The sequence below is a fragment of the Natator depressus genome, chromosome 5, assembly GCF_965152275.1.
Source record: "Natator depressus isolate rNatDep1 chromosome 5, rNatDep2.hap1, whole genome shotgun sequence".
NCBI lineage: Eukaryota > Metazoa > Chordata > Testudines > Cheloniidae > Natator > Natator depressus.
Window position 1 is genome coordinate 45,632,864 of NC_134238.1, and position 23,110 is coordinate 45,655,973.

Below are 23,110 nucleotides of genomic sequence, written 5' to 3' on the forward strand. Positions count from 1 at the left end.
ATCCTGCAAAAAACAGTTATGGCTTTACAGGCTACCTAGACTCCCGAAGGCTGTGCAGCACATCAGCCTATTCAGGAGAAATGATATCCTGCTCTACAGAGCTCCCTTCCTCCCACCACAAATATTTAAAAAAAAAACTACCCAAACTTTACATGTCCAGAGTAACAGAATATTTTAAGGTGTGGTGATAGTTCATGTAAATGAGCACCTCATTTTGCACAGCCCATTACCCCAGTGAGAGGCCCTAAGAGGAGAGAGGGATGGATCTTCAGCAGCCTGTGGACTGTAAACAAAACCAAAACCCCCTCACTCCCATAACCCTAACGTGATGGTGATAGTGTCCAAGCTCCATCTCTTGAGATGTGTAAGACCGGCATACCCCATCACTGTAACAGATGGCCTCCCTCAGCTGCAAGATACTTCAGTCATAACCTCCTGTACACACCTAGCCTTCTGGTGGCAAGTAGTAGCAGGCAGTTCAAGAGAAACAGCATTTGCAGTAGATTTGTGAGAGGCAACAGGGGGAGGGAAATCTTTCATGATTCCCAAGACTAAGCTTCATAACAGATGTGTCAGCCTGATAAACTTTGTTTTCAAAGTCCTATTAAATAACTATCAGATGTAATAATCACATGTAAGGCCCTTCATTTTCAGTTTTTATTCCTTTTAAAATTTCCCAGGAATTGATCAGTATTTATTACAAAAGTTTAAAAATGAGTGAAAAATCAGTGAAAAAAAATTAACTTTACAAGTTTCTCAGTAAATATCACTCCCGTCTCCTGTTTTCATTTTTTAAAAACTCTAAAAAAACCCACATGTTCTGAAAGAGAGTCAGATACAGTTTTTCACTTCTGACCCATTTTAGCATGAGAAGTAGTTCACTAACTTATATTTGCTTTGAAAGCTGATATCTATCTCTGCTATCTGCAAAACTGGTAATATATATGTGGTGGGCATGGAATTGCCAACAGTATGCACACCAGCAATCAAGGCATTCCAGTACTTCTGACCCGGTTCCCTGCTCGGGAAGGAGAGATGGTGGCCCAGGTTACCGAGCCATCATTTCTCCTTTTGGAGCAGGAAGTTGGGTCTTGGACGTTTCCAGCACTTCCAAAGTTCAGGTGAAAAATCAGAAAAAAAATGAACAATAGCTTTTGTAAAAACTGGTAAAAACTGAACATGACAGGGCCTTAATTACAGGCAGTCACTATCAGTCTGTGGCACATTTGAACTAGTCACCTTGAGATGGAAAACTAAAAATCCCCTTAATAAATCACCCAACTTTAGTTACCTCTATGCATAAAGATGATGTTTCCACCAGAGGTCAATTGAAGCTGTTATTAGATTGCAAAATCAATGAGTTATTGGGGGTAGCAAGGTGACTACTAAACTGGCTGAATGGAAGACAGCAGTATACCAGAGGGTCAAACACTTAGGTATGTTTACAGGTCCAGCTGGGGGTGTGATTCCTAGACCAAGGAGACATACTCGTGCTAGATCTCTTCAAGCCAGCGTGCTAAAAATAGAGCATAGGGATGGCAGCGCAAGTGGCAGGAGGAGCTAGCTTGTGTATGCGCACTATTGTGGCTACATTCTATTTTTAGCACATTAGCTGGATAACAGCTAGTATGAGTATGTCACTTCAAGATGGGAAGCACACCCTCCAGATCAAAGTGTAAACATATCCCTAGTTTTCATCATTACAAAGTCATTCCCCTTCCCACAAAAGTGTTTTTTCAATACACATTAAACTGGACTTCAGATCTTCGCACATTTAATTATAATGTATCTATTTTAACATCCAATAAGGTTGTTATAGGATTTTTTAAAATTATAATTCTGCTATCCTAGTCTTATTTTATTTTTTAAAGTCCAGAAAATATTACTTTTAGTCACCATGACAACACTTCAGAAAAAGAGTTAATTCTGCTGCACTCTGAAACACTTCACATACTATTTCCTAGCAACCACACCGGTACAAAGGGGTAAAAAGACCTTCAATCTAATCTTCCCTAAAAATGATTTAGGAAAAATTACATACATATTAAAGAAAAATCCAATAAAATCATACAGGCGTAACATGTTCCAGAAGTATTTTGTTATGAGAAAACCATAACAAAGAAAACAGGGCTAGATTTGACTGGTTGAAGTGAAGATATTGACTCCAGTGGTCTTTGGATCAGGCTTTTTCACAATGTTTCTCTAAGCCCTTCTTACAAGTTACCTCCATTGTCTCCCTCCCCACTTCTTTCACATATTGTTCTTAGCCTCTTTCTTGCAGACAGAAAAGCGAACCAGATGCTTACCACTTTCACCACAAGCAATACTGTTATATCAAATGCAATACAGTACAGTAAACCAAAAAGGCATTGTTAAAAGAAAGGTTTTTCAATTTTATATTCAGAAACTACAAAACTGAACATGTAGATTATTTCATTTTTTAGAGCTCAGAATCAATCCCAAGCTCCAGTTGACAATGCTTACCTGTTAATAAGCCTTCTACATGCTAATCTATCATTATGTGACTACTGCAATGCTTCTCCTTTCATCTCCAACTGACAGGCAGTACAGCCAGTCATGGTTTAAGAATAAGAATATCTATTTCTGCATTCTTAGTACATAATTTTGTGACTGATGAAACTTAGCTAGTATTCCCATAGGGAGAAATGATGGTTCTTCATTTTTCAGATATGCAAGGTTCAAACTGCAGCAGAACTGCACAGCATGGCATACTACAGAGAGAACATGCAAAAAGACTGCACTCTCTGCTTGCCATGGAGCAATATTTAATCTATCAGCTGAGACCCAATCTGTACACCCTGCACTCTTCCCCAACGGCTCCCAGAGCTGACACTTGAACTTCAAGGGACTAGGAGGAAAGGTCTTTGTTTAATTTCCCTCATAAAAATTCTAGGCTATTGGGGAGAGAAGCCACTTCTGCCTTGACAGTACCAAAAACTAAAGCCAGTCTAAAACGCAGTAGATAGTGGCTGAAGTAAAATATCTGTCCAGATATCTAACATAGTCCATGGCAGCTAGTCATCCCTTTTGAACCCTTCTTAGATGTTTAGGTGCTATGAGACAGAAAGTTGTGTAGGAGAAGCAGAAGAAGAAGAGAACCCCCTCCATCATTTAGATTAGTCTGAGGCTACTACTATCATGGTGACCTTTCACACTGTTCTTGTGATACTGTGAAGTAGGCGCACCAGAGAAAACGCATGCCAAAGAAATCTGTCCTGGGGATGGCAGAAGCATCCACAAATGCTGCTCCTGGGCCTGGATAGTTACTGCTATCTACTTAGGTCAACAAGTTAATGTCTAGAGCAACCCAGGAGTCTATGATCATGTAGACCATTTCTGGAAACACGGTATGTCCTTTGAGAAGAGCAGATACTACTTAAGTCTGTCTGCCAGGATGTTTTGTTTTCTTGTTAAGTGTCTGATTTGTATTGTCTTGAGATACTGTTTCATCCAGGCCATAACAGGGCTTCTAGCCACAGACTTCCCTGTCTAGTGTTGCTTCTCACAGTAACTACAGTATTTTTTGGAATTCACCTATACCACATGAAGTCTGGCATACAAGAGCAAAACCTGTGCAGAGCCTCTCTTATTGTACTCATTTATAGAAGGTGGTTACAGATATGAAGTCTTGGCTATTTGGTGTCCCCTACAAGCTTAGAATTTTCCAGGCCAAGCCTGATAATAGAGTAGCTCTAAGAAGATTGCTATCCTATGTCCCTCAGGCTCAGGATTGTAACACTCCTTGCGTTACCATCATTTTTCAGTTTATTTCAAGAACGTTGCTGATACCTTTGCTATCCAAGGCACAGTCAAGAGGACTGTCAGGCCATTACAGACTATACTTAGTGGCGAAACCATGAATCCCACGATGTAATGCAACATGAAGAAGGAGGTTGCTTCTACAAATGGCTGTCTTGAGTGACTCAGATTTCACCTTCAAGGAGGCTTTCCCCCTGTATCTGCCTTCTCTGTGCTATGAGAACTCTAGCTGCAGACAGTGAGTGGAATAGCAGCCATCAGAACAGCAGTATAATGAAAAAGAAAATAAACTTTTCTAAGAGCTCTACTATCAATCTCTTTGTTCAAATTGTCTCAGGCAAGATGTTGCTTTATGGAGTTGAATATTTCTCTAGGTGCAAGGCAGTGCTCCAGGTTAGACCCCGTTAGAATGTCTCAGAAGCAAAGAATACCATATCCATTTGGAAGGACCATGAAGGAAGAGGAAGCCTGAAGAACTGCACCTCCCCAGGGGCTTGTGGACCTAACACCTCTCTCAGTGCTCAGGTTTCTCAAGGCTCTCCAAAACCCTCTCCTCCTCAGATTCATATGTTTTTCATTCATTCCTTTTTCTTTGTGAACAGGAAAGGCAGACCATAGGACACTAAGTAGCTCAGTGAGAATCAACTTCCTCAGCAGAGTTAACACAGTTACTGGTCTGATAAAACAGGAGAGTATGGTCCCTGTATTTCTTTCCCTTTCTGGGCCATGTTTCAAATGAGCTGTTTTCATAAAAGTAAATCTAGGATTTTAACAAAGAATTTGAAGACTCCATCAAGAACTGCTTCTGCTGTGATTGTCATCCAGGAAGCAAAGAAAAACCTGGAGTAAAGTTCACAACAAAAACAAATGGCAAGAGAAAAGAAACCCTACTGGCTCTCCTTCCTGTCAAATAGAAAAGAAAGGAGGACCAAGGCATCAGTAGAAAACTAATGGACGGTAGAACCTTTTAAAGTGCGATCCTTAGGCCAGCAAGGTTAGGTTTAAAATTAACTGAATTTAAAATCTGCAAAATTAATAGATTTAACCACTTGATACTTTAAAAATATGGAATTTCTAAACTAACATTTTAAGTAAATACATTGCTATAACATCTGCAATTTGTAAATGTATTTTTAACTTCTTTACAATTAAGTCCTAATTAGCAAATATAGATAAACAGTTCTTTTACAAGTATGGTTATACTCTCTCAGATATCTAATAGACATGAGTTTCTGACAAAAATAATTTTTAAACTTCTACTTTTGTTATTTTCTTCAGCTTACTTAAAGAATTGTTTTAATGAATGTTTGAACAAGAGTTTTCACTGGGCAGTTTTTTGCATTATCTTTTCTACAGAATTTTTTTAACAATATTACCATCTTTTAGTAAAAGTGTCATCTTCCTGATGAGGTGTAAAATAGAAGACCTGACCACTTCTTGTAACTGAAGCTTCCACAGCACTTTGCATAAGAATCGAATTGTTAACTCAAGGCCAACTTTCCTGTGGATCTGATATTCTTTACTTCTATGATATTCTTTATTAAAGTGTTGTGGAATGTTGCTGTACACAACCCAGAACTGTCTGCATTTGAGTGATGGGTGAAGTGATCCCTTCTCCGTCCTATGTACAGGAAGTTGGTGTCATTATTTAATATTTGTAAAATGCTTGGATCCTCAAATGAAAGATTTGCTATAGATTTGCAAAGTATTATTACCAATATGAATATATGTCAAGCAGAAGCTTCACTTAAGCAGTGAGAATTTTGAAATGTAACACTAATCTTTAAGGGAAAGAATGCATGCTTACTTAGGCCATATCTACACTATAAACTTTGGTGACTAAAGTTACATCAGCATAAAGCCCCCACAGTTGGTATATCGCTCATGCCCCTGACTGTTGTCTCCTTGTGTAGATGCTGTGTGTACTCACTAGGAGTGCTTGTGTTGGTACACAGTGTGGTGCACCAAGAGCGAGTATCCCTTTGGTGTGCAACTCATCCTCATCCAGTGCACTGTTTTCTGGCAAATTTTGGCACTGCGTGGTGAGGCAGAAACAAGTCATGCAGGATGATGGGAAGCCAGCGGTCAAGTTCCAATCATGCAACTTTCTCCATCCCCATATACCATTCAAATCGCATTATTTTCACACCTTTTTTTAAAAAAATCCCACATGGCACTTTTCACTGTCTGCCATCTCTGACAAAAGCATGGAGCCTACACAGCTATATCATGTACATTGCAAATACAGGACAAACTATCCTCCAGTATTTGCACAGCTGCAGGAAGAACTGCAGCAGCAGGGGACATGACAATTTTGTAGAGGACAGACTGCTGTGGGACATAGTGAAAACCAATTCAAGACTGTTGGGGGCATTCACAGAGCTGCTTCAGATGGTGGAGCACTGCTTCTGGGCCTGAGAAATGAGCACTGACTTGTAGGATTGCATCGTAATGCATGTTTGGGATGATAAGCAGTGGCTGCAGAATTTTTGGATGTGAAAGGCCACATTCCTGGATCTGTGTGCCAAGCTCACACCAAATCGCCAGCACAGGGACACCAGAATGAGAGCTGCACTGACAGTTGAGAAGCAAGTGATCACACTGTGGAAGCTTTTAATGCTGGATTGCTACCAGACAGTAGGAAATCATTTTGGAGTTGGAAATCCAGAGTGGGGGCCATTGTCATGCAAGGGTGTAGGGCCATTAATAATCTTCTGCTGCGTAGGACTGCGATTCTGGTAACATACCAGATGTAATGGATGGATTTGAAGCAGTGGGGTCCCCAAACTGCAGATGGCCCAACAGATGTTTTGCCAACAGCCCACCTTGCCAGAGCATACACCAACAGAAAGAGCTACATCTCTCTGGATATGCAAGCACTGGTGGACTACCAGGGAAGTTTCATCTACGTCAATATCGATGATCAGAGATGGTGCATGATGCTTGCATCTTTAAGAACACAGGACTGTTCAGAAAGCTGCAAGCAGGGACTTTCTTTTCTGACCAGCAGATCACCACTGGCAATGCTGAAATACTAACAGTGATCCTGGGGGACCCAGTCTACCTCTAGCTACCCTGGCTTATGAAGCAGTGCACCAGCCACCTCAACAGCACCAAGGAAAGATTCAACTAATGTCTCAGCAGGTGCAACATGACAGCTGAATGTGGTTTTGGGAGGTCCAAGAGACTCACTAGATTGGATCTCAGTGAGCAAAATATCCCAAAGCTTAGATTTGCCTGTTGTGTCCTGCTTATCTGTGAGGCAAAAGGGGAAAAATTGCTGCTGAGGTGGAGGTGGAACAGCTGTCTGCTGAGTTTCAACAACCAAACACAAGCGCTATTAGAAGAGCTCAACAAGGAGCTATATGGGAGAGGGAGGCCTTGAAAGAGCACTTTGACAGTCAGCCACAGTAATATGGTGTGGTGGATTGTGTTCTACCTGGCTGTGCAGTTTTGGGTGCTGTTAGGAATTCTGTGGTGCCTAGTATACATTTATGAACATAACACTATCTGTTAATGCACCTATTAATTTTGCAGTGCTTGCCGTACATTTATAATTATTAAACTGTATTTGTTGCTGATTCTATGAGTTCTGTCGCCCTGAACAATAACAAGTAGTGAGTGTTTTTTAATTAGTGCTAGACATTCTGCAACATATGTTGTGAAGTAATAAAGAGAAATTATTTTCCAAAAAATAGATTTTCATTGCGTATCAAAACCAGTGCAAAAAAACAAAACCAAACCCAATGTGCAATTAAAAAGCAAATACAATTAAAACTTCCATAATAAATTAAGGGAACAGATTCTAACAAGGGGAAAGAACAGTCATGTTCATTTCAGTTAATTTTGGCTACACATAAAGCAACAAGTCTCTCAAGGGCAGGGCATGTGAAGCTGTGGTTGTCCTCAATGTTCCCTGGGATGGAGTTGGAGGATTAGGGATGCGGCCCCTAGTGTCACATGGAAAGTTGGGGGGTGTCAGGAAGTGCTAAAATGGAGTTCTCTATTGACTGCAGAAGGAGGCGAGCCTATGACTGTTGAACCTGTAGGTCAACAAGACTCTTCAGCCATTTTTGTTTGCTGCCAGAGAAGCCCCATTATGCCCTGATGAATCTCCCTCTCTGACTCCTCGGCCTGTCTCTTGTCCGCTCTTTGCTTCTTCATCCTGTCTGAAATATTCACCCTCCAGGCCTTCTGTTCACAGTCCAATGCAATGCTGGCTTGCAGGATCTCAAAGAACCTCTTCCTGAGTCCTCTTTTTTCCTCTCCTTATCTGGCCAAGGTGCTCAGTGGGTGTGGAGAGGGAACAGATAAAACAAACCAAAGTATCCTTGTATATATAGTCAGAATCAGAAAGCAAAAGTTTCAGAACTCCCTTCCCTAGCTCCCCTAAAGTGTGACACACGCTTATTGACGTTTCAGCTTTTGGAGAGCCTGTGCACGCCGCCACTCACAGCTCCAGCCATGGTGACAACAGCCCAGCAAGGTCATGGGTTGGAATGAGGAGGGAATTGTTGGGTTGCGTGAAACAATAAAATTTCAGCCCCTATTTCCATGTGTATCACTGTAGGGCAATGGCCCTGAGCATTGGCACTATTTTCCACAGGTGGTGGTGATTTTGCCTGATACCCTCACTCTGAGGTAACAAAGGCACAGAGAGTACAGCCCATGTTGGCATCCTGAAGCCACATGGGCCCATAGGCACCTGTTTACTGCAATGGTGCCAGCTGAAGAAATCGCAGACTGATGTGTCTTACTGCAAAGGAAGAAATAAGGCTGCCATCTCTAGAAACTTTTGGGAGAGAATTGCGGTATATCTCCATGAAAGTTTCACTGAGATCTCTCAGGATGATTCAAGGGAGATCCCGGTGTACATAAACAAACTGCTCTGCGTGGCCCCACCTAACTGTACAGGGGAACGAAAAGCAGATGACAACAATACCTCTGTTTGTTGTACCGCTACTTCTAGTACGAGCAAATTAATGAAAATTCATTACCTGTGTCCTGCTACACTGGGGTCATGCACCACCCATACATTTAAACATGGTAGTGGAACATGCATTCACACACTTACCTGAGATTCCTGCCCATGGTTGGCATAAGTACCCTGAATGTTGACTAACAGACTTGAATGCTTGAGGCTGATGAAGACTAGAACATTTTGTTAAAAAGTAAGTGGGGAAATGTATTTTTATAACCATTGTCTCACTCATAATGAGCCACAGATTATTTGGACTTAAATCAAGTTTATGCATGACATTTTAAACAATAACAATCAGTCTTTGTTACCTTTTGTCTGAATTACTTTGAGCTGAAAACATACTGTGGGTAAACTTCTCTTTTAATGTCAGTTGTATATTGTGATGATGCAATTACATTGATCAACTTGAAAGTGTTTTATAAACAACCTGATATGCAAATGATCCACACTGAAGTGTGGCCACCTTAGGCAAGCAATGCATTAACCAGGAGCTGCAATATACAACTGTTTAGGACAGAATGTAAAGACAGAGGAAACAGCAATGGAAAGGCAGGTAGAATTACATAGTACATAGTTATCCAAACTGGAATTTGATGAAGACATCAGGGTTAACCTGCCTACTAATGCTATATATAAATGAATCTATTTTCTTTCCCTAAAGATAACAACTCGGATCACAATGGAGATGCTGCATTCCTGATAATATATTGAACCAAAAGTTATAATAGTTAAAACAATGGGCAGTTGAATATAAACAGACCATTTGCCAAAATTCTGAATATTTTTTCTTTAATTTGTTTTACCTGCATCTACCAACACAGAACTACAGTATCATGCTTTTAATTTTTCTCTGTAACCAGGTCGGAACTGAACAGTGTTTTGTATAGGTAATAATTCTGTAATATCCAACCTCACTTTAGTCACAGAATGTAAAATATGTACAAGTGTGGGCATTATTTCTCTGGCATACTTCTATAGAACATAGTGACAAAAGTTAAAGGGAAATTTAAATTAGGCCCAAAATTTAAATGTTGTAAAAACAAGATTTTATAAAATCTAAAAATAACAGAAATATTCTCACTTTTTAAACATTTCAATGAAAACAGTTCCTTTCAAGTAAATGAACATTCATCTGCAGTGTCTGAATCCAAAACATTGCAGAACCAAGAACCTAAAAGTCAAACCGACTTCATTGATTTTCATTGTTTATGCTGAGAGAAATGTAAAAAACTAGCAGAACATAAGTTATGAAAATTAAATTGCATTTTTAAAATACATGTATTTGTAATAGCCAAAGGTGTTATTGGTAACATAGGTAAAGGAATGTATTTGTTTATAACATATGTTTTTTAATCAATATTGTCCCTTTAAAGAGACACCAATTTGAAACCAAGACACCTTTTTGAGCGAGAGAGTTAAAAGCAGTATGGAGAATTGTATCAGCCCCAAGTTTTGTAGGTTTTACAATCACATTTTCTTATCCTTTAAAATGCTTTTCTCCCATGTTGCTGTGTGAAACACCCATACAAACAACGGGGGAAACTGACTAACTAGCTATTGCCCCAGTTCTGCTCCCACTGAAGTCAATAACAAACTCCCATTCATTCTAAGGGTGCAGGATCAGCCCCTCTATGATGGAAACAATTAAACTAAATATACACAGAATGCTATGAAATGTATACAGCAAGCAAATATACCATGGGAAATTATTTTCCCTGTAATCTCTTTCACTTCTATGAACCTTACGTGTTTCAAGTGAAAAGATTCCAGACAGAAGTGTGATTTTTTAAGTTCATGGTGTCTCTTTAATTTCTAAGTTATGTGTACTGCCACACCATTACAGCATGAGAAGGTAACTAAACTTAAACTGCACCACTATCATGACTGTGTCCAGTCTCCAAATAAATTTGTTAGTCTCAAAGGTGCCACAAGTCCTCCTAACCTTCTGAGTGTGATGACACCATGAACAAGTAATTCCTACAGACCTTTCATGGCTATGAAGAGAAAATGCCAGGCCACTTGAATATTAGTTAATCAAAGACTATTCCTAAAAGCCAAACCAAACAAAATACAAAAGGAAAAAAACCCAAGCAAAACCACATTATATAATAAGCCTCATAACTACTACATCTAAGTTGTAACACTTCACATGCAGATTGCTGCAATGCATACCTTAACCACTGATGGCTGGAATCCAGCCACAGACTTCCAGCGAATGAATCCTACAGACTAAAGCCATCTGTTGAACCACTTCACCAACTACTACTAGCCGTAGTATAGCCATGTCTGTCCAAGATGTACTTACTTACGCATTTATGTCTATATGGGTGATTTTTTTTCTATTTGGAGTGGACTGCATAGGTGCTGGAACTAAGGGTGCTGCCGCACCCCCTAGCTTGATGTGGTTTCCATTATATAGAGGGTTTACAGTTTGGTTCAATGGCTCTCAGCACCCTCACTATAGAAATTGTTCCAGTACCCTGGTTGAGTGTTAAAACTGAGTATTAGTCCTAGTAAAATAAGTCAGCCGAGGGATGGGGGGAAACATGCCTTTAGAATGAGAATCCTCGCTGTGACTCTGCCTGGCTTTATTAAATCTCGCCCCGCGCTCTACACACCCACCCACCCACCAGTATGCAGCCAGAAGCTTTTGGAGGGATCGCAAGGTTGACATACACCCATCGCCCTCTGGAAAGCTACTGCCCGCACACGCGGCCCACGTGCATCCGGGGCGCGTGCCGCTTCTCCCCGCTGCGCTCCATGTGCCGAGAAAACCGAGCTCCCGGGGTCCCCAGCCCGCGCCTCTGCGCGGACTCGGTGCCCGGCCGGAGGGGTTGGGATCCTCGGCTGCTGGCGCGAGGCCGTGGCCACCAAGGCAACGGCGCCCGGCGGCTGCACCCTCCCGGGCGCATCTCTCCGCAGCGCCGGGCGGCGCTTCCTCGGCTCGCCGGAGCGGGGCAGCTCTGCCAGCCAAGCCCCGGCGCGGCCGGCCGCCCCCTGCGGGCCAAGGGGAGGAGGGGGCAGACCCCACTCGGCCCCGAGCCAGCGAGCGCGCCGCACCCGGCACGTGGGCCCGCCCCCCGCCTTTACCTTGACACTGGCGTGGCTGGTCTGGGTCTCCGCCTCGGTGCTGCTGCAGCAGCGGCGCGCCCCAGCCCGGCCGGCGGCCGCGGGCGTAGCGGGCTCCCTGCGCTGCTGGCGGCGCGGGCCGGGGCCGGGCGGCGGCTGGCGGCTCTGGTAGGCGAGCACCGAGGGGATGGAGTCGGCCGCGTCGGTCCTGACGAAGAGGCCGTGCAGGGTGGCGGCGGTGCCCTGCGAGAGGGCGGCGGTCTGGTGGGGGGAGGTGGACTCGTCCGAGTCCCGGCAGTAGATCACGCCGCTCTGCGAGACGTGGATGCTGGGCGCGCAGCCCATCCCGCTCCCCCCGCCGGCCGGCCGGCCGGCCCCGAGCCACCAGCGCGGCGCGCTCCGCGCCCAGCCCAGCCGCAGCCCGCTCGGCCCCGGGCGGCTAGGGGGCCGCCGCCGCCGCCCCTCTGCCGCTGTGCCTCGGGCACCGCCCGCCGCCGAGCCGCCGCTCGCTGCCTGTGGCGCTCGCCGTGCCGCTCCCTCCCATTTATCTCCTCGCTCGCCCGCCGCTGCCTCCCCGGCCCCCTCCTGCGGGGCTCGCGGCGGGCCCTCTTCTCCGCACAGCCACAGGGGAGCGAGGCGGCCGCTCCCCCCGGCGGGGCATCTCGTCCCCCCGCCCAGCCGTTCGCTGCTACCAGGAGCCCGCCAGCCGCCGCTCCCGCGCCGCGAGCCTGGGGTCACTCGTGGCGGCGGCCGGAGGTGCCTGTCTAGCTCCCCGGCGCGCCCCTCCCGCCCCGTTAATCGAAACGGGGCTCTGATTCAATCCGGTGTCTCCCAATTTCCCCCATGCACCGGCCCAGAGCCTGCATCCACGGGTCAGGCTACCTCTTCAACTGCAGATTAGCACCCAGTGCACCACAAGACAGAAAGCCCGGCTTTGCGGCGTCTCTTGCTCAGCTTTCTTGTGCTCTTAGATTTCAGTGTCACCTTCCATCCCCCCACCCCAGATCCCCCTGGAGTCTCTTCCTAACCCTTTCTCTGCAGTTGTGACAGCCCCCCTTGCCCCTGGGCTCTGCTCCCCAGCCCGCACTACCGGGAGGACTTTAATGAGCCCAAATGCTCGGTGCTTCTCTTGAACTCCTGCTCCCTGCTGCTGCCCAGCCACTGCATCCTGGTGGTGATGCAAAACAAGAAGGCGTTGTCTCCTTGGCAGATCTCCCTCCCCACTTTTTGTATACTTTCTTTCCCCACCTCCGCTCTTACTACACCTGCTGCTACTGGTGCCCTTGGCAGCATTAGTGCGCTGGGACTGTCCTCAGAGCTGCTGCAAATAAGATAGTAGGGAGCGGGAATGTACGTTAGACCTGTCTGTCCCTCTTCAGCATCAATTTATTAACACTGTTTGTATGGTTTCGCTGGACTAGATACAGGCAAAAAGCACCTCAATCAGGACAGAGAGCGATTTGTTTGCTAGGACCGTTATGTATATAAACCTTTTCACCCCTCTGTGGCAGATTTGTTCTAAAATGGGCCAAGGGAAAGTCCTATTCTTTTAGAGAATCAGATTTTGTAGTACTGGTCAGAATATTCATAATAAGATTAAAGTAGTTTGCAAGATTCAAAATGGACCCATTTCTCATTAAAAATATTATTCAAATCATTTTGATAAGCAAAAAAAAATCCCATAATGATTTCATTAACATTTTAGTACAAATTTCAATCATAAAAGGCATAAACATGAAGAATGTAGAAAAACTCAACAGGTTTTTGTTTTTTTTTTGGCAAATAAGTTTAAAAAAAAAAACCAAAACCAAAGGCTATTTTTCTGTTTTAAAAAAACCTGAATTCCAAACATTTTAATGAACTGATATCTTGGCCTATGCATCTGCTACCTCCTCTGGCATCCATGCTATAATAACCAAAATAAGGCCCTATCCTGTGAAGGATTTGTAGAAATGATTAATCTTATGCACTGTGAGTAATTTCCTTCATCTCAAGTAAGGTCAATGACCTGTGTAAATCTTTGTAGGACTGAGGTTTAAATTACTTGATTTTGAATGGTGAGTTTTAAATCCCATACAATTTATGAGTGTCACCCTAGTGGTTTTCTTACTGCCTAATAAAGGTTTAATCTGCCGCTAATCAAAAATTGACAAGACTTCTCAAGACCTTTTCATTCACACATAAGGTCAGAAGGGACTAATGTGATCACCTAATCTGACCTCCCAACGTAACAAAATCCATAACATTTCCCCAAAATAATTCGTGTTAGAACTAGAGCAAATCTTTTGGGGGAAAAAAACACATATCTAATCTTGATTTTAAAATTGCCAGTGATGGAGAATGCACCATGACCATTGGTAAATTTTGTCAATGTAATTACCCACACTGTTAAAAATTTATGCCTCATTTCCAGCCTGAATTTGTCTAGCTTCAACTTCCAGCCGTAGGAGGTGTGTATAAGAGGCTGGGGGAGGCTAAGCTTCCCAAAAAAAGGCTGGCCATGCAGGAGGGCAAATGCTGTGGATGCAGCACAGGTCACCTCCCTTTGGAGGCGCACCTGCCAGCCACCTTTGGAGTGCCGGAAGCTTCCTAGAAGTGGGGGGAGCCACCAGTGCCTGAACCATGGCCCCACCCACACTCTGCCCCAAGACCCCGCCCCCACTCAGTCTCTTCCCCCCAGGCTCCACTCTTGCTCTGCCTCTTCTTCCAAGGCCTCCTCCCACCTACCACTTGCTCCTCTTTCCCAGAAAGCAGTGAGGGGCAGGCAGGCCAGGCCTTGGGGAAAGAGGCAGAGAGGAGCGAACAGCAGGCGGGGGGAGGCCTTGGGGGAAACAGCGAAGAGGAGTGGGCAGAGTGGGGGTGGGGTTTTAGGGGAAGAGGCAAAGTGGGGGTCAAGCCTTGGGGCAGGGCCACGGTCCAGGCATCAGTGGCCCCCCACACTTCTAGGGAGCTTCCGGCACTCACATGTAAGCCTCCCCAGATGGAAGACTCACGAGCCACCTATGCGTTCAGCCATTGGATCTTGTTATATCTTTGTCTGCTAGATTGAAGAGACAATTATCAAATTTCTGTTCCCTGTGTAGGTGTGAACTTACAGCTTGAGATCAAATCACCCCTTAACCTACTCTTTGTTAAGCTAAATAGTTTGAGCTCCTGGAGTCTCTCATTATAAGACATGTTTTCCAATCCTTTAAGCGTTCTTGTGACTCTTTTCTTAACCCTCTCCAATTTATCAATATCTTTTGAATATTGGACACAGTATTCCAGCACTGGTTGCAGTTGTACGAAATACGGAGGTGATATAATCTCTCCACTTCTACTCGAGAGTCCTCTGTTTAGTTCTCCTTAGAATGATAGCTAAAGTTAGAACATACTGTTTCCCCAAATCTGAGTTCTTTTCAATTGTTGTTATAATTCTAGAAACAGGGAAGTATTATTAATGCAAGAATTATGGTACAGTATGCTGGAGACAACTGGTTTGATTGTACTGAAAAAAGCCCCTTTTTATTTCATTTCTTAAATACTGTAGAATGTAATATTAATAAGGTGTGTACATGGATAGTCTTGGAGACTGAATTCTGCTGTTTATTCACAACCAGGTAAAGCATGTGTGAGCAGTAGCAGTGGGAGCTTCCCAACTAAGATGCTTTCACCTAAAGGGTTGATCTGTATGCAGATTCACTCAGTCTTAGGCCTCTGTTGCTGCTGAGACTGCCAACATGTGAGGATGATTGTGGCAATGAAGACTCTTGTTCACTAAGAATGGGACTGAGACCATCAACTGATTTCACAAAGGCCACTAAAACTGCTGTTAGACCATTTCTGGTTACTATTGACCTATGTTGGATTTGGCAATCAAATCCATTACAAAGTATTGATTTTTCAATAGACCTACATAAACAAACTCCACAAACTGAGTCTTAGCTCATATGCTATGTATGCTGCATGTCTGGTTTTTGCACTGTGCCACCATATTCTGATGATTCACTCTTGGAAAAGGCCTGAAGACAAACTAGACTGTGGAACTAATGAAGTGGACCACACTTCACTATCAAAGCATATTGCTTTTGTTGCTTCCTATCCTCACTTTTGTGATGGTATGGAGATTGAAAGTGTAACATGGATAGACCCCGGTGGTCGGCGGGTGGGATTGAATCTGGGACCTCTGGAGCTAAATGTATGAGCCTCTACTGCACGGGTAGGCAAACTTTTTGGTCCGAGGGCCACATCTGGGTATGGAAATTGTATGGCAGGCCATGAATGCTCACAAAATTGGGGGTGGGGTGTTCAGGAAGGGGTGAGGGCCCTGTCTGGGGTGCAGGCTCTGGGGTGGACCAGAAATGAGGAGTTCAGCGTGCGTGAGAGGGCTCCAGGCTGGGGCAAGGGGTTGGGGTGCAAGGGGAGAGGGCTCCGGCCGGGGGTGCAGGCTCTGGGATGGGCCTGGGGATGAGGGGTTTGGGGTGCAGGAGGGTGCTCCAGGCTGGGACCGAGGGGTTTGGAGGGTGGGAGGGGGATCAGGGCTGGGGCAAGGGATTGGGGGGTGTGGGGAGGTCAGGAGTGCAGGCTCTCGGGGTGCTTACCTCAAGCAGCTCCTGGAAGCAGCAGCAGGTCCTACCTCCGGCTCCTACGTAGAGGCATGGCCAGGCGGCTCTGCACGCTGCCCTGTCCACAGGTGTAGCCCCTGCAGCTCCCATAGGCCATGGTTCACAGCCAATGGGAGCGGGGGGGCACGGCACTCAGGGCAGGGGCAGCATTTGGAGCCCCCTGGCTGCCCCAACATGTAGGAGCCAGAGGGGGGACATGCCGCTGCTTCCAGAAGCTGCATGGAGCAGCCATGGCATGTGCGGAGCAGGGCAAGCCCCCAACCCCACTCCCCAGCTGGAGTGCGGCAAGCCCCAGACCCTGCTCCCTGGCGGGAGGTCGAGGGCCAGATTAAAACGTCTGATGGGTGGGACACGGCCTGTAGTTTGCTCTACTGCATGATCTAAAAGCCACATGGCTCTTAGCTAAGGCTGTAGCAGACTCATTAATCTCTAAGTGGTCTCGGTGCCACTAGCTGGGACAGAACATCACACCTAGGAGGTGTGTGGGTTACACAAGCTCTTCTGGGCAGATACCTTCCCTTCATGCCTGCCTATAACCACCTAGTACAAAATTAGTTACAATATATGTCATAAATAGAAAGGGAAGGGTAAACCCCTTTAAAATCCCTCCTGGCCAGAGGAAATCTCCTCTCACCTGTAAAGGGTTAAGAAGCTAAAGGTAACCTCGCTGGCACCTGACCAAAATGACCAATGAGGAGACAAGATACTTTCAAAAGCTGGTAGGAGGGAGAGAAACAAAGGGTTTGTGTGTCTGTCTACATTTTGTCTTTGCCGGGGATAGACCAGGAATGAAGCCTTAGAACTTTTAGTAAGTAATCTAGCTAGGTACGTGTTAGATTATGATTTCTTTAAATGGCTGAGAAAAGAATTGTGCTGAATAGAATAACTATTTCTGTCTGTGTATCTTTTTTGTAACTTAAGGTTTTTGCCTAGAGGGGTTCTCTATGTTTTGAATCTAATTATCCTGTAAGGTATCTACCATCCTGACTTTACAGGGGGGATTTTTTTTTTATTTCTATTTACTTCTATTTCTATTAAAAGTCTTTTTGTAAGAAAACTGAATGCTTTTTCATTGTTCTCAGATCCAAGGGTTTGGGTCTGTGGTCACCTATGCAAATTGGTGAGGCTTTTTATCCAACATTTCCCTGGAAAGGGGGGGGTGCAAGTGTTGGGAGGATTGTTCATTGTTCTTAAGATCCAAGGGTCTGGGTCTGTAGTCACCTAGGCAAATTGGTGAGGCTTTTTACCAAACCTTGTCCAGGAAGTGGGGTGCAAGGTTTTTGGGAAGTATTTTGGGGGGAAAGACGTGTCCAAACAGCTCTTCCCCAGTAACCAGTATTTGTTTGGTGGTGGTAGCGGCCAATCCAAGGACAAAAGGGTGGAATATTTTGTACCTTGGGGAAGTTTTGACCTAAGCTGGTAAAGATAAGCTTAGGAGGTTTTTCATGCAGGTCCCCACATCTGTACCCTAGAGTTCAGAGTGGGGGAGGGACCTTGACATGGTGGCAGAGTGGTGGGATTAACCTGAAATCATTTTGAGATCCAGTTGAGATTTTTTTGAACTAGAAATACAGATTTTTAAAAAAGGAGATTTTTTTCTCTTTCCTTTGGAAAGGAAGTCCAGAAGCAGCTGAAACTGAAAGCAGCTTGTTTTTTTCTCTGCTTTGTGGCCAAGCAGAGACAAAAGGGGATTATCTTTGTGAATTGCAGGTTTTCTTTGCCTGGAGGCAGGGTACTTAACTCCTGCAGGGAAATTCACAGTCTTCCAACCCAGAGTTTTTTTTCCCTAAAAGTAAATAGAAGGGGGGGTGTTCTACCCATTTGCCTGGAGACAAAAGTGGCAGGGTTTTTTTTTTTGGATTTTGAGTTTTTACAAGGAGCACAAGTTTAAAAAGGAAACTTGTTTTTTCTTTGGGCTGGGTAAACAGGTTTCCAAGTAGTTGGAAGTTTTTTGCTTTGATTTGGGCCCAGAGCAGAGACAAGGGAATTGTCTTTTTCTGTAGGCTGACAATCACTATCAGAGAATAGGTATTCTATTCCAGCACAGCAAAATTTTACAGCCAAGTTTTGTTTGTTTATTTCTAAACTTTGGGTGTAAAGTTAGTTAAAAACAGAGAGGTTAGAATGACCAAATCCACGGCTCGACTACAGCTGGAATTAGCCAGATTTCAGGCTGAGGAAAGACAAAGGCAACATGAAAGACAGATAGAACTCATGCGGCTGAAGAAGGAGGAGAAGGAACAAGAAAGGGAGGCAGCGAAAGAGGCAGCAAAAGAGGCAGAACAACACCAAGCGGCTGCTCACAGGAGAGCTATGGAAGCAAGGGACAAAGAACTGGAGGAGAAGGAAAAAGAGAGGAAGTATGTGGAGGAGATAGAGAAGATAAAGGCTCAGCAGAATATCCCAACAAACCCTAGCAATCCTTCTCCAAGTACCACTTCCCATCCCAGAAAGTTCCCCACCTACAAGGCAGGCGATGATACTGAGGCCTTCCTAGAAAACTTCGAAAGGGCCTGCCTTGGGTACAACATCTCTACTGACCAATACATGGTAGAGCTGAGGCCACAGCTCAGTGGACCCTTAGCTGAGGTAGCAGCTGAAATGCCTAAAGAACACATGAACAAGTATGAACTGTTTAAATCCAAGGCAAGAGTCAGAATGGGGATAACACCCGAGCAGTCTCGTCGGAGGTTCAGAGCCCTAAGGTGGAAACCAGACGTGTCATTTACCCGACATGCCTACCACATTGTGAAACATTGGGATGCCTGGATATCTGGAGCAAGTGTTGAATCTCCAGTAAATTTGCCCTTCCTAATGCAAATGGAACAATTCTTGGAGGGTGTTCCTGAAGAAATAGAAAGGTACATCCTAGATGGGAAGCCCAAAACTGTAATCGAGGCAGGAGAGATTGGAGCCAGATGGGTGGAGGTGGCAGAGAAGAAAAAAACTGGTCGCAGTTGGAGCGGAGACCAGAAGGGACAACCCCAGGCCGCACCCTATTACCGGGGGCCGCCCAAAGCCCCACCTACCTCCCAAAGAACCCTCCAGACCCCTTATCATCCCACCACCCCGTTCTCCAGCAACCCTCCTCGCCCCAGTGACCCGTCAGCTGGACGATGTTTTAAATGTAACGAGCTGGGGCATGTAAAGGCCAACTGCCCCAAGAACCCCAACAGATTACAGTTCATTGCACCGGAATCACACCAGAGGTCCACAGGCCCAGATACCTCCCAGATACCCTTGGAGCGGAGGGAAACTGTGAGTGTGGGCGGGAAGAAGGTCACCGCGTGGAGGGACACCGGAGCACAAGTGTCAGCTATCCATGCTTCCTTAGTGGACCCCAAGTTAATCAACCCAGAGATCCAAGTGACAATTCAACCCTTCAAGTCCAACTCTTTCGATTTGCCTACAGCCAAGTTGCCTGTCCAGTACAAGGGCTGGTCAGGAACGTGGACTTTTGCAGTCTATGATGATTATCCCATCCCCATGCTGTTGGGGGAAGACTTGGCCAATCATGTGAAGCAGGCCAAGAGGGTGGGAACGGTCACCCGCAGCCAGGCTAAACAAGCCGTGAGGCCTAGCTCTGTTCCGGAAACTTCTATCAGGACCCGGTCAGAGGTGATGGACCCGGACCCCAGACCAATGTCTGCAACAGCAGTAGTGGATCCAGTCCCAGAGACCCAGACGGAACCAGTCCCAGAACCGGAACCAGCCGAACAACCAACACCAGACCCATTGCCAGCACTGAATCCAGTACTTGCAACCTCAACACCAGAGGGCCCCACCGACCCTGAACTGGTAGCAGCCGATAACCCTACACAAGAGGCTCAGCCGGAGCCTGAATCCCAACATAGTGCACCAGCGGAGAGCGGTTCACAGTCAACAGAAACAGCTCCATCCCCTATATCACTTCCAGAGGGACCAAGCCTAGGTCCACAATCCAATGAGGAACTGATGTCTCCAGCATCAAGGGAACAGTTCCAGACCGAACAGGAAGCAGATGAAAGCCTCCAGAGAGCTTGGACGGCGGCACGGAGCAACCCACCGCCTCTCAGCTCTTCTAATCGATCCAGGTTTGTTGTAGAAAGAGGACTTTTATACAAGGAAACTCTTTCTGGTGGACACCAGGAAGACTGGCATCCTCAGAGACAGTTGGTAGTTCCAACTAAATACCGGGCCAAGCTCTTGAGCTTAGCCCATGATCACCCTAGTGGCCATGCTGGGGTGAACAGGACCAAAGACCGTTTGGGGGGGTCATTCCACTGGGAGGGAATGGGCAAGGATGTTTCTACCTATGTCCAGTCTTGTGAGGTGTGCCAAAGAGTGGGAAAGCCCCAAGACCAGGTCAAAGCCCCACTCCAGCCACTCCCCATCATTGAAGTTCCATTTCAGCGAGTAGCTGTGGATATTCTGGGTCCTTTTCCGAAAAAGACACCCAGAGGAAAGCAGTACATACTGACTTTCATGGATTTTGCCACCCGATGGCCGGAAGCAGTAGCTCTAAGCAACACCAGGGCTAACAGTGTGTGCCAGGCACTAGCAGACATTTTTGCCAGGGTAGGTTGGCCCTCCGACATCCTCACAGATGCAGGGACTAATTTCCTGGCAGGAACTATGAAAAACCTTTGGGAAGCTCATGGGGTAAATCACTTGGTTGCCACTCCTTACCACCATCAAACAAATGGCATGGTGGAGAAGTTTAATGGAACTTTGGGGGCCATGATACGTAAATTCGTAAATGAGCACTCCAATGATTGGGACCTAGTGTTGCAGCAGTTGCTCTTTGCCTACAGAGCTGTACCACACCCCAGTTTAGGGTTTTCCCCATTTGAACTTGTATATGGCCGTGAGGTTAAGGGGCCATTGCAGTTGGTGAAGCAGCAATGGGAGGGATTTACACCTTCACCAGGAACTAACATTCTGGACTTTGTAACCAACCTACAAAACACCCTCCGAACCTCTTTAGCCCTTGCTAAAGAAAACTTACAGGATGCTCAAAAAGAGCAAAAAGCCTGGTATGATAAACATGCCAGAGAGCGTTCCTTCAAAGTAGGGGACCAGGTCATGGTCTTAAAGGCGCTCCAGGCCCATAAAATGGAAGCATCGTGGGAAGGGCCATTCACGGTCCAGGAGCGCCTGGGAGCTGTTAATTATCTCATAGCATTCCCCACCTCCAACCGAAAGCCTACGGTGTACCATATTAATTCTCTAAAGCCCTTTTATTCCAGAGAATTAAAGGTTTGTCAGTTTACAGCCCAGGGAGGAGACGACGCTGAGTGGCCTGAAGGTGTCTACTACGAAGGGAAATGTGCTGGTGGTGTGGAAGAGGTGAACCTCTCCATGACCCTTGGGCGTATGCAGCGACAGCAGATCCAGGAGCTGTGCACTAGCTACGCGCCAACGTTCTCAGCCACCCCAGGACTGACTGAAAGGGCATACCACTCCATTGACACAGGTAATGCTCGCCCAATTAGAGTCCAACCTTACCGAGTGTCTCCTCAAGCTAAAACTGCTATAGAACGGGAGATCCGGGATATGTTACAGATGGGGGTAATCCGCCCCTCTGGAAGTGCATGGGCATCTCCAGTGGTTCTAGTTCCCAAACCAGATGGGGAGATACGTTTTTGCGTGGATTACCGTAAGCTAAATGCTGTCACTCGCCCAGACAACTATCCAATGCCACGCACAGATGAACTATTAGAGAAACTGGGACGGGCCCAGTTCATCTCTACCTTGGACTTAACCAAGGGGTACTGGCAGGTACCGCTAGATGAGTCTGCCAAGGAAAGGTCAGCCTTCACCACACATCTCGGGCTGTAGGAATTTAATGTACTCCCTTTCGGGCTGCGAAATGCACCCGCCACCTTCCAAAGACTTGTAGATGGTCTCCTAGCGGGATTAGGAGAATATGCAGTCGCCTACCTTGACGATGTGGCCATATTTTCGGATTCCTGGGCAGACCACCTGGAACATCTACAAAAAGTCCTTGAGCGCATAAGGGAGGCAGGACTAACTGTTAAGGCTAAGAAGTGTCAAATAGGCCTAAACAGAGTGACTTACCTTGGACACCAGGTGGGTCAAGGAACTATCAGCCCCCTACAGGCCAAAGTGGATGCTATCCAAAAGTGGCCTGTCCCAAAGTCAAAGAAACAGGTTCAATCCTTCTTAGGCTTGGCCGGTTATTACAGACGATTTGTACCGCACTACAGCCAAATCGCCGCCCCACTGACAGACCTAACCAAAAAGAAACAGCCAAATGCTGTTCAGTGGACCGAAAAGTGTCAGAAGGCCTTTAACGAGCTAAAAGCGACCCTCATGTCTGACCCTGTACTAAGGGCCCCAGACTTTGACAAACCGTTCCTAGTAACCACAGATGCGTCCGAGCGTGGTGTGGGAGCAGTTTTAATGCAGAAAGGACCTGATCAAGAATTCCACCCTGTAGTGTTCCTCAGCAAAAAACTGTCTGAGAGGGAAAGCAACTGGTCAATCACTGAAAAAGAATGTTACGCCATTGTCTACGCTCTGGAAAAGCTACGCCCATATGTTTGGGGACGGCGTTTCCACCTGCAAACCGACCATGCTGCACTGAAGTGGCTTCACACCGTCAAAGAAAATAACAAAAAACTTCTTCGGTGAAGTTTAGCTCTCCAAGATTTTGATTTCGACATCCAACACA

The 23,110-nt window shown here is 45.7% G+C and overlaps 2 protein-coding genes across 3 annotated transcripts in view; one reads left to right on the forward strand and one right to left on the reverse strand.

The window, feature by feature from the left end:
* PDE8B (phosphodiesterase 8B) overlaps window positions 1-12,175 on the reverse strand; it is a 157,748-nt gene extending 145,573 nt beyond the window's left edge. The window contains exon 1 of one of the 2 annotated variants that reach the window (XM_074952686.1): window positions 11,852-12,175. In XM_074952686.1, the coding sequence (XP_074808787.1) occupies window positions 11,852-12,175 (324 nt within the window). Of the gene's footprint in view, window positions 1-8,854; window positions 8,863-11,851 lie in introns of those variants that run through there. The other variant, XM_074952688.1, reaches the window with a different exon arrangement.
* Window positions 12,176-18,139: 5,964 nt separating this feature from the next.
* On the forward strand, window positions 18,140-22,847 carry LOC141988141 (uncharacterized). The gene is made up of 2 exons (XM_074953975.1): window positions 18,140-20,507; window positions 21,663-22,847. The coding sequence occupies exons 1-2, from the start codon at window positions 18,559-18,561 to the stop codon at window positions 22,252-22,254; spliced, it is 2,541 nt and encodes an 846-aa protein (XP_074810076.1). The 5' UTR covers window positions 18,140-18,558; the 3' UTR covers window positions 22,255-22,847.
* Window positions 22,848-23,110: the final 263 nt, after the last annotated feature.

What these genes read in the sequence shown, in the direction of transcription:
- LOC141988141 (XM_074953975.1), top strand. Translation starts at nt 18,559, where the DNA reads ATGACCAAATCCACGGCTCGACTACAGCTGGAATTAGCCAGATTTCAG. An exon ending in AGCTCTTCTAATCGATCCAG is followed by an intron (nt 20,508 to 21,662) that starts GTTTGTTGTAGA and finishes CTTTTATTCCAG; the next exon opens with AGAATTAAAGGTTTGTCAGT.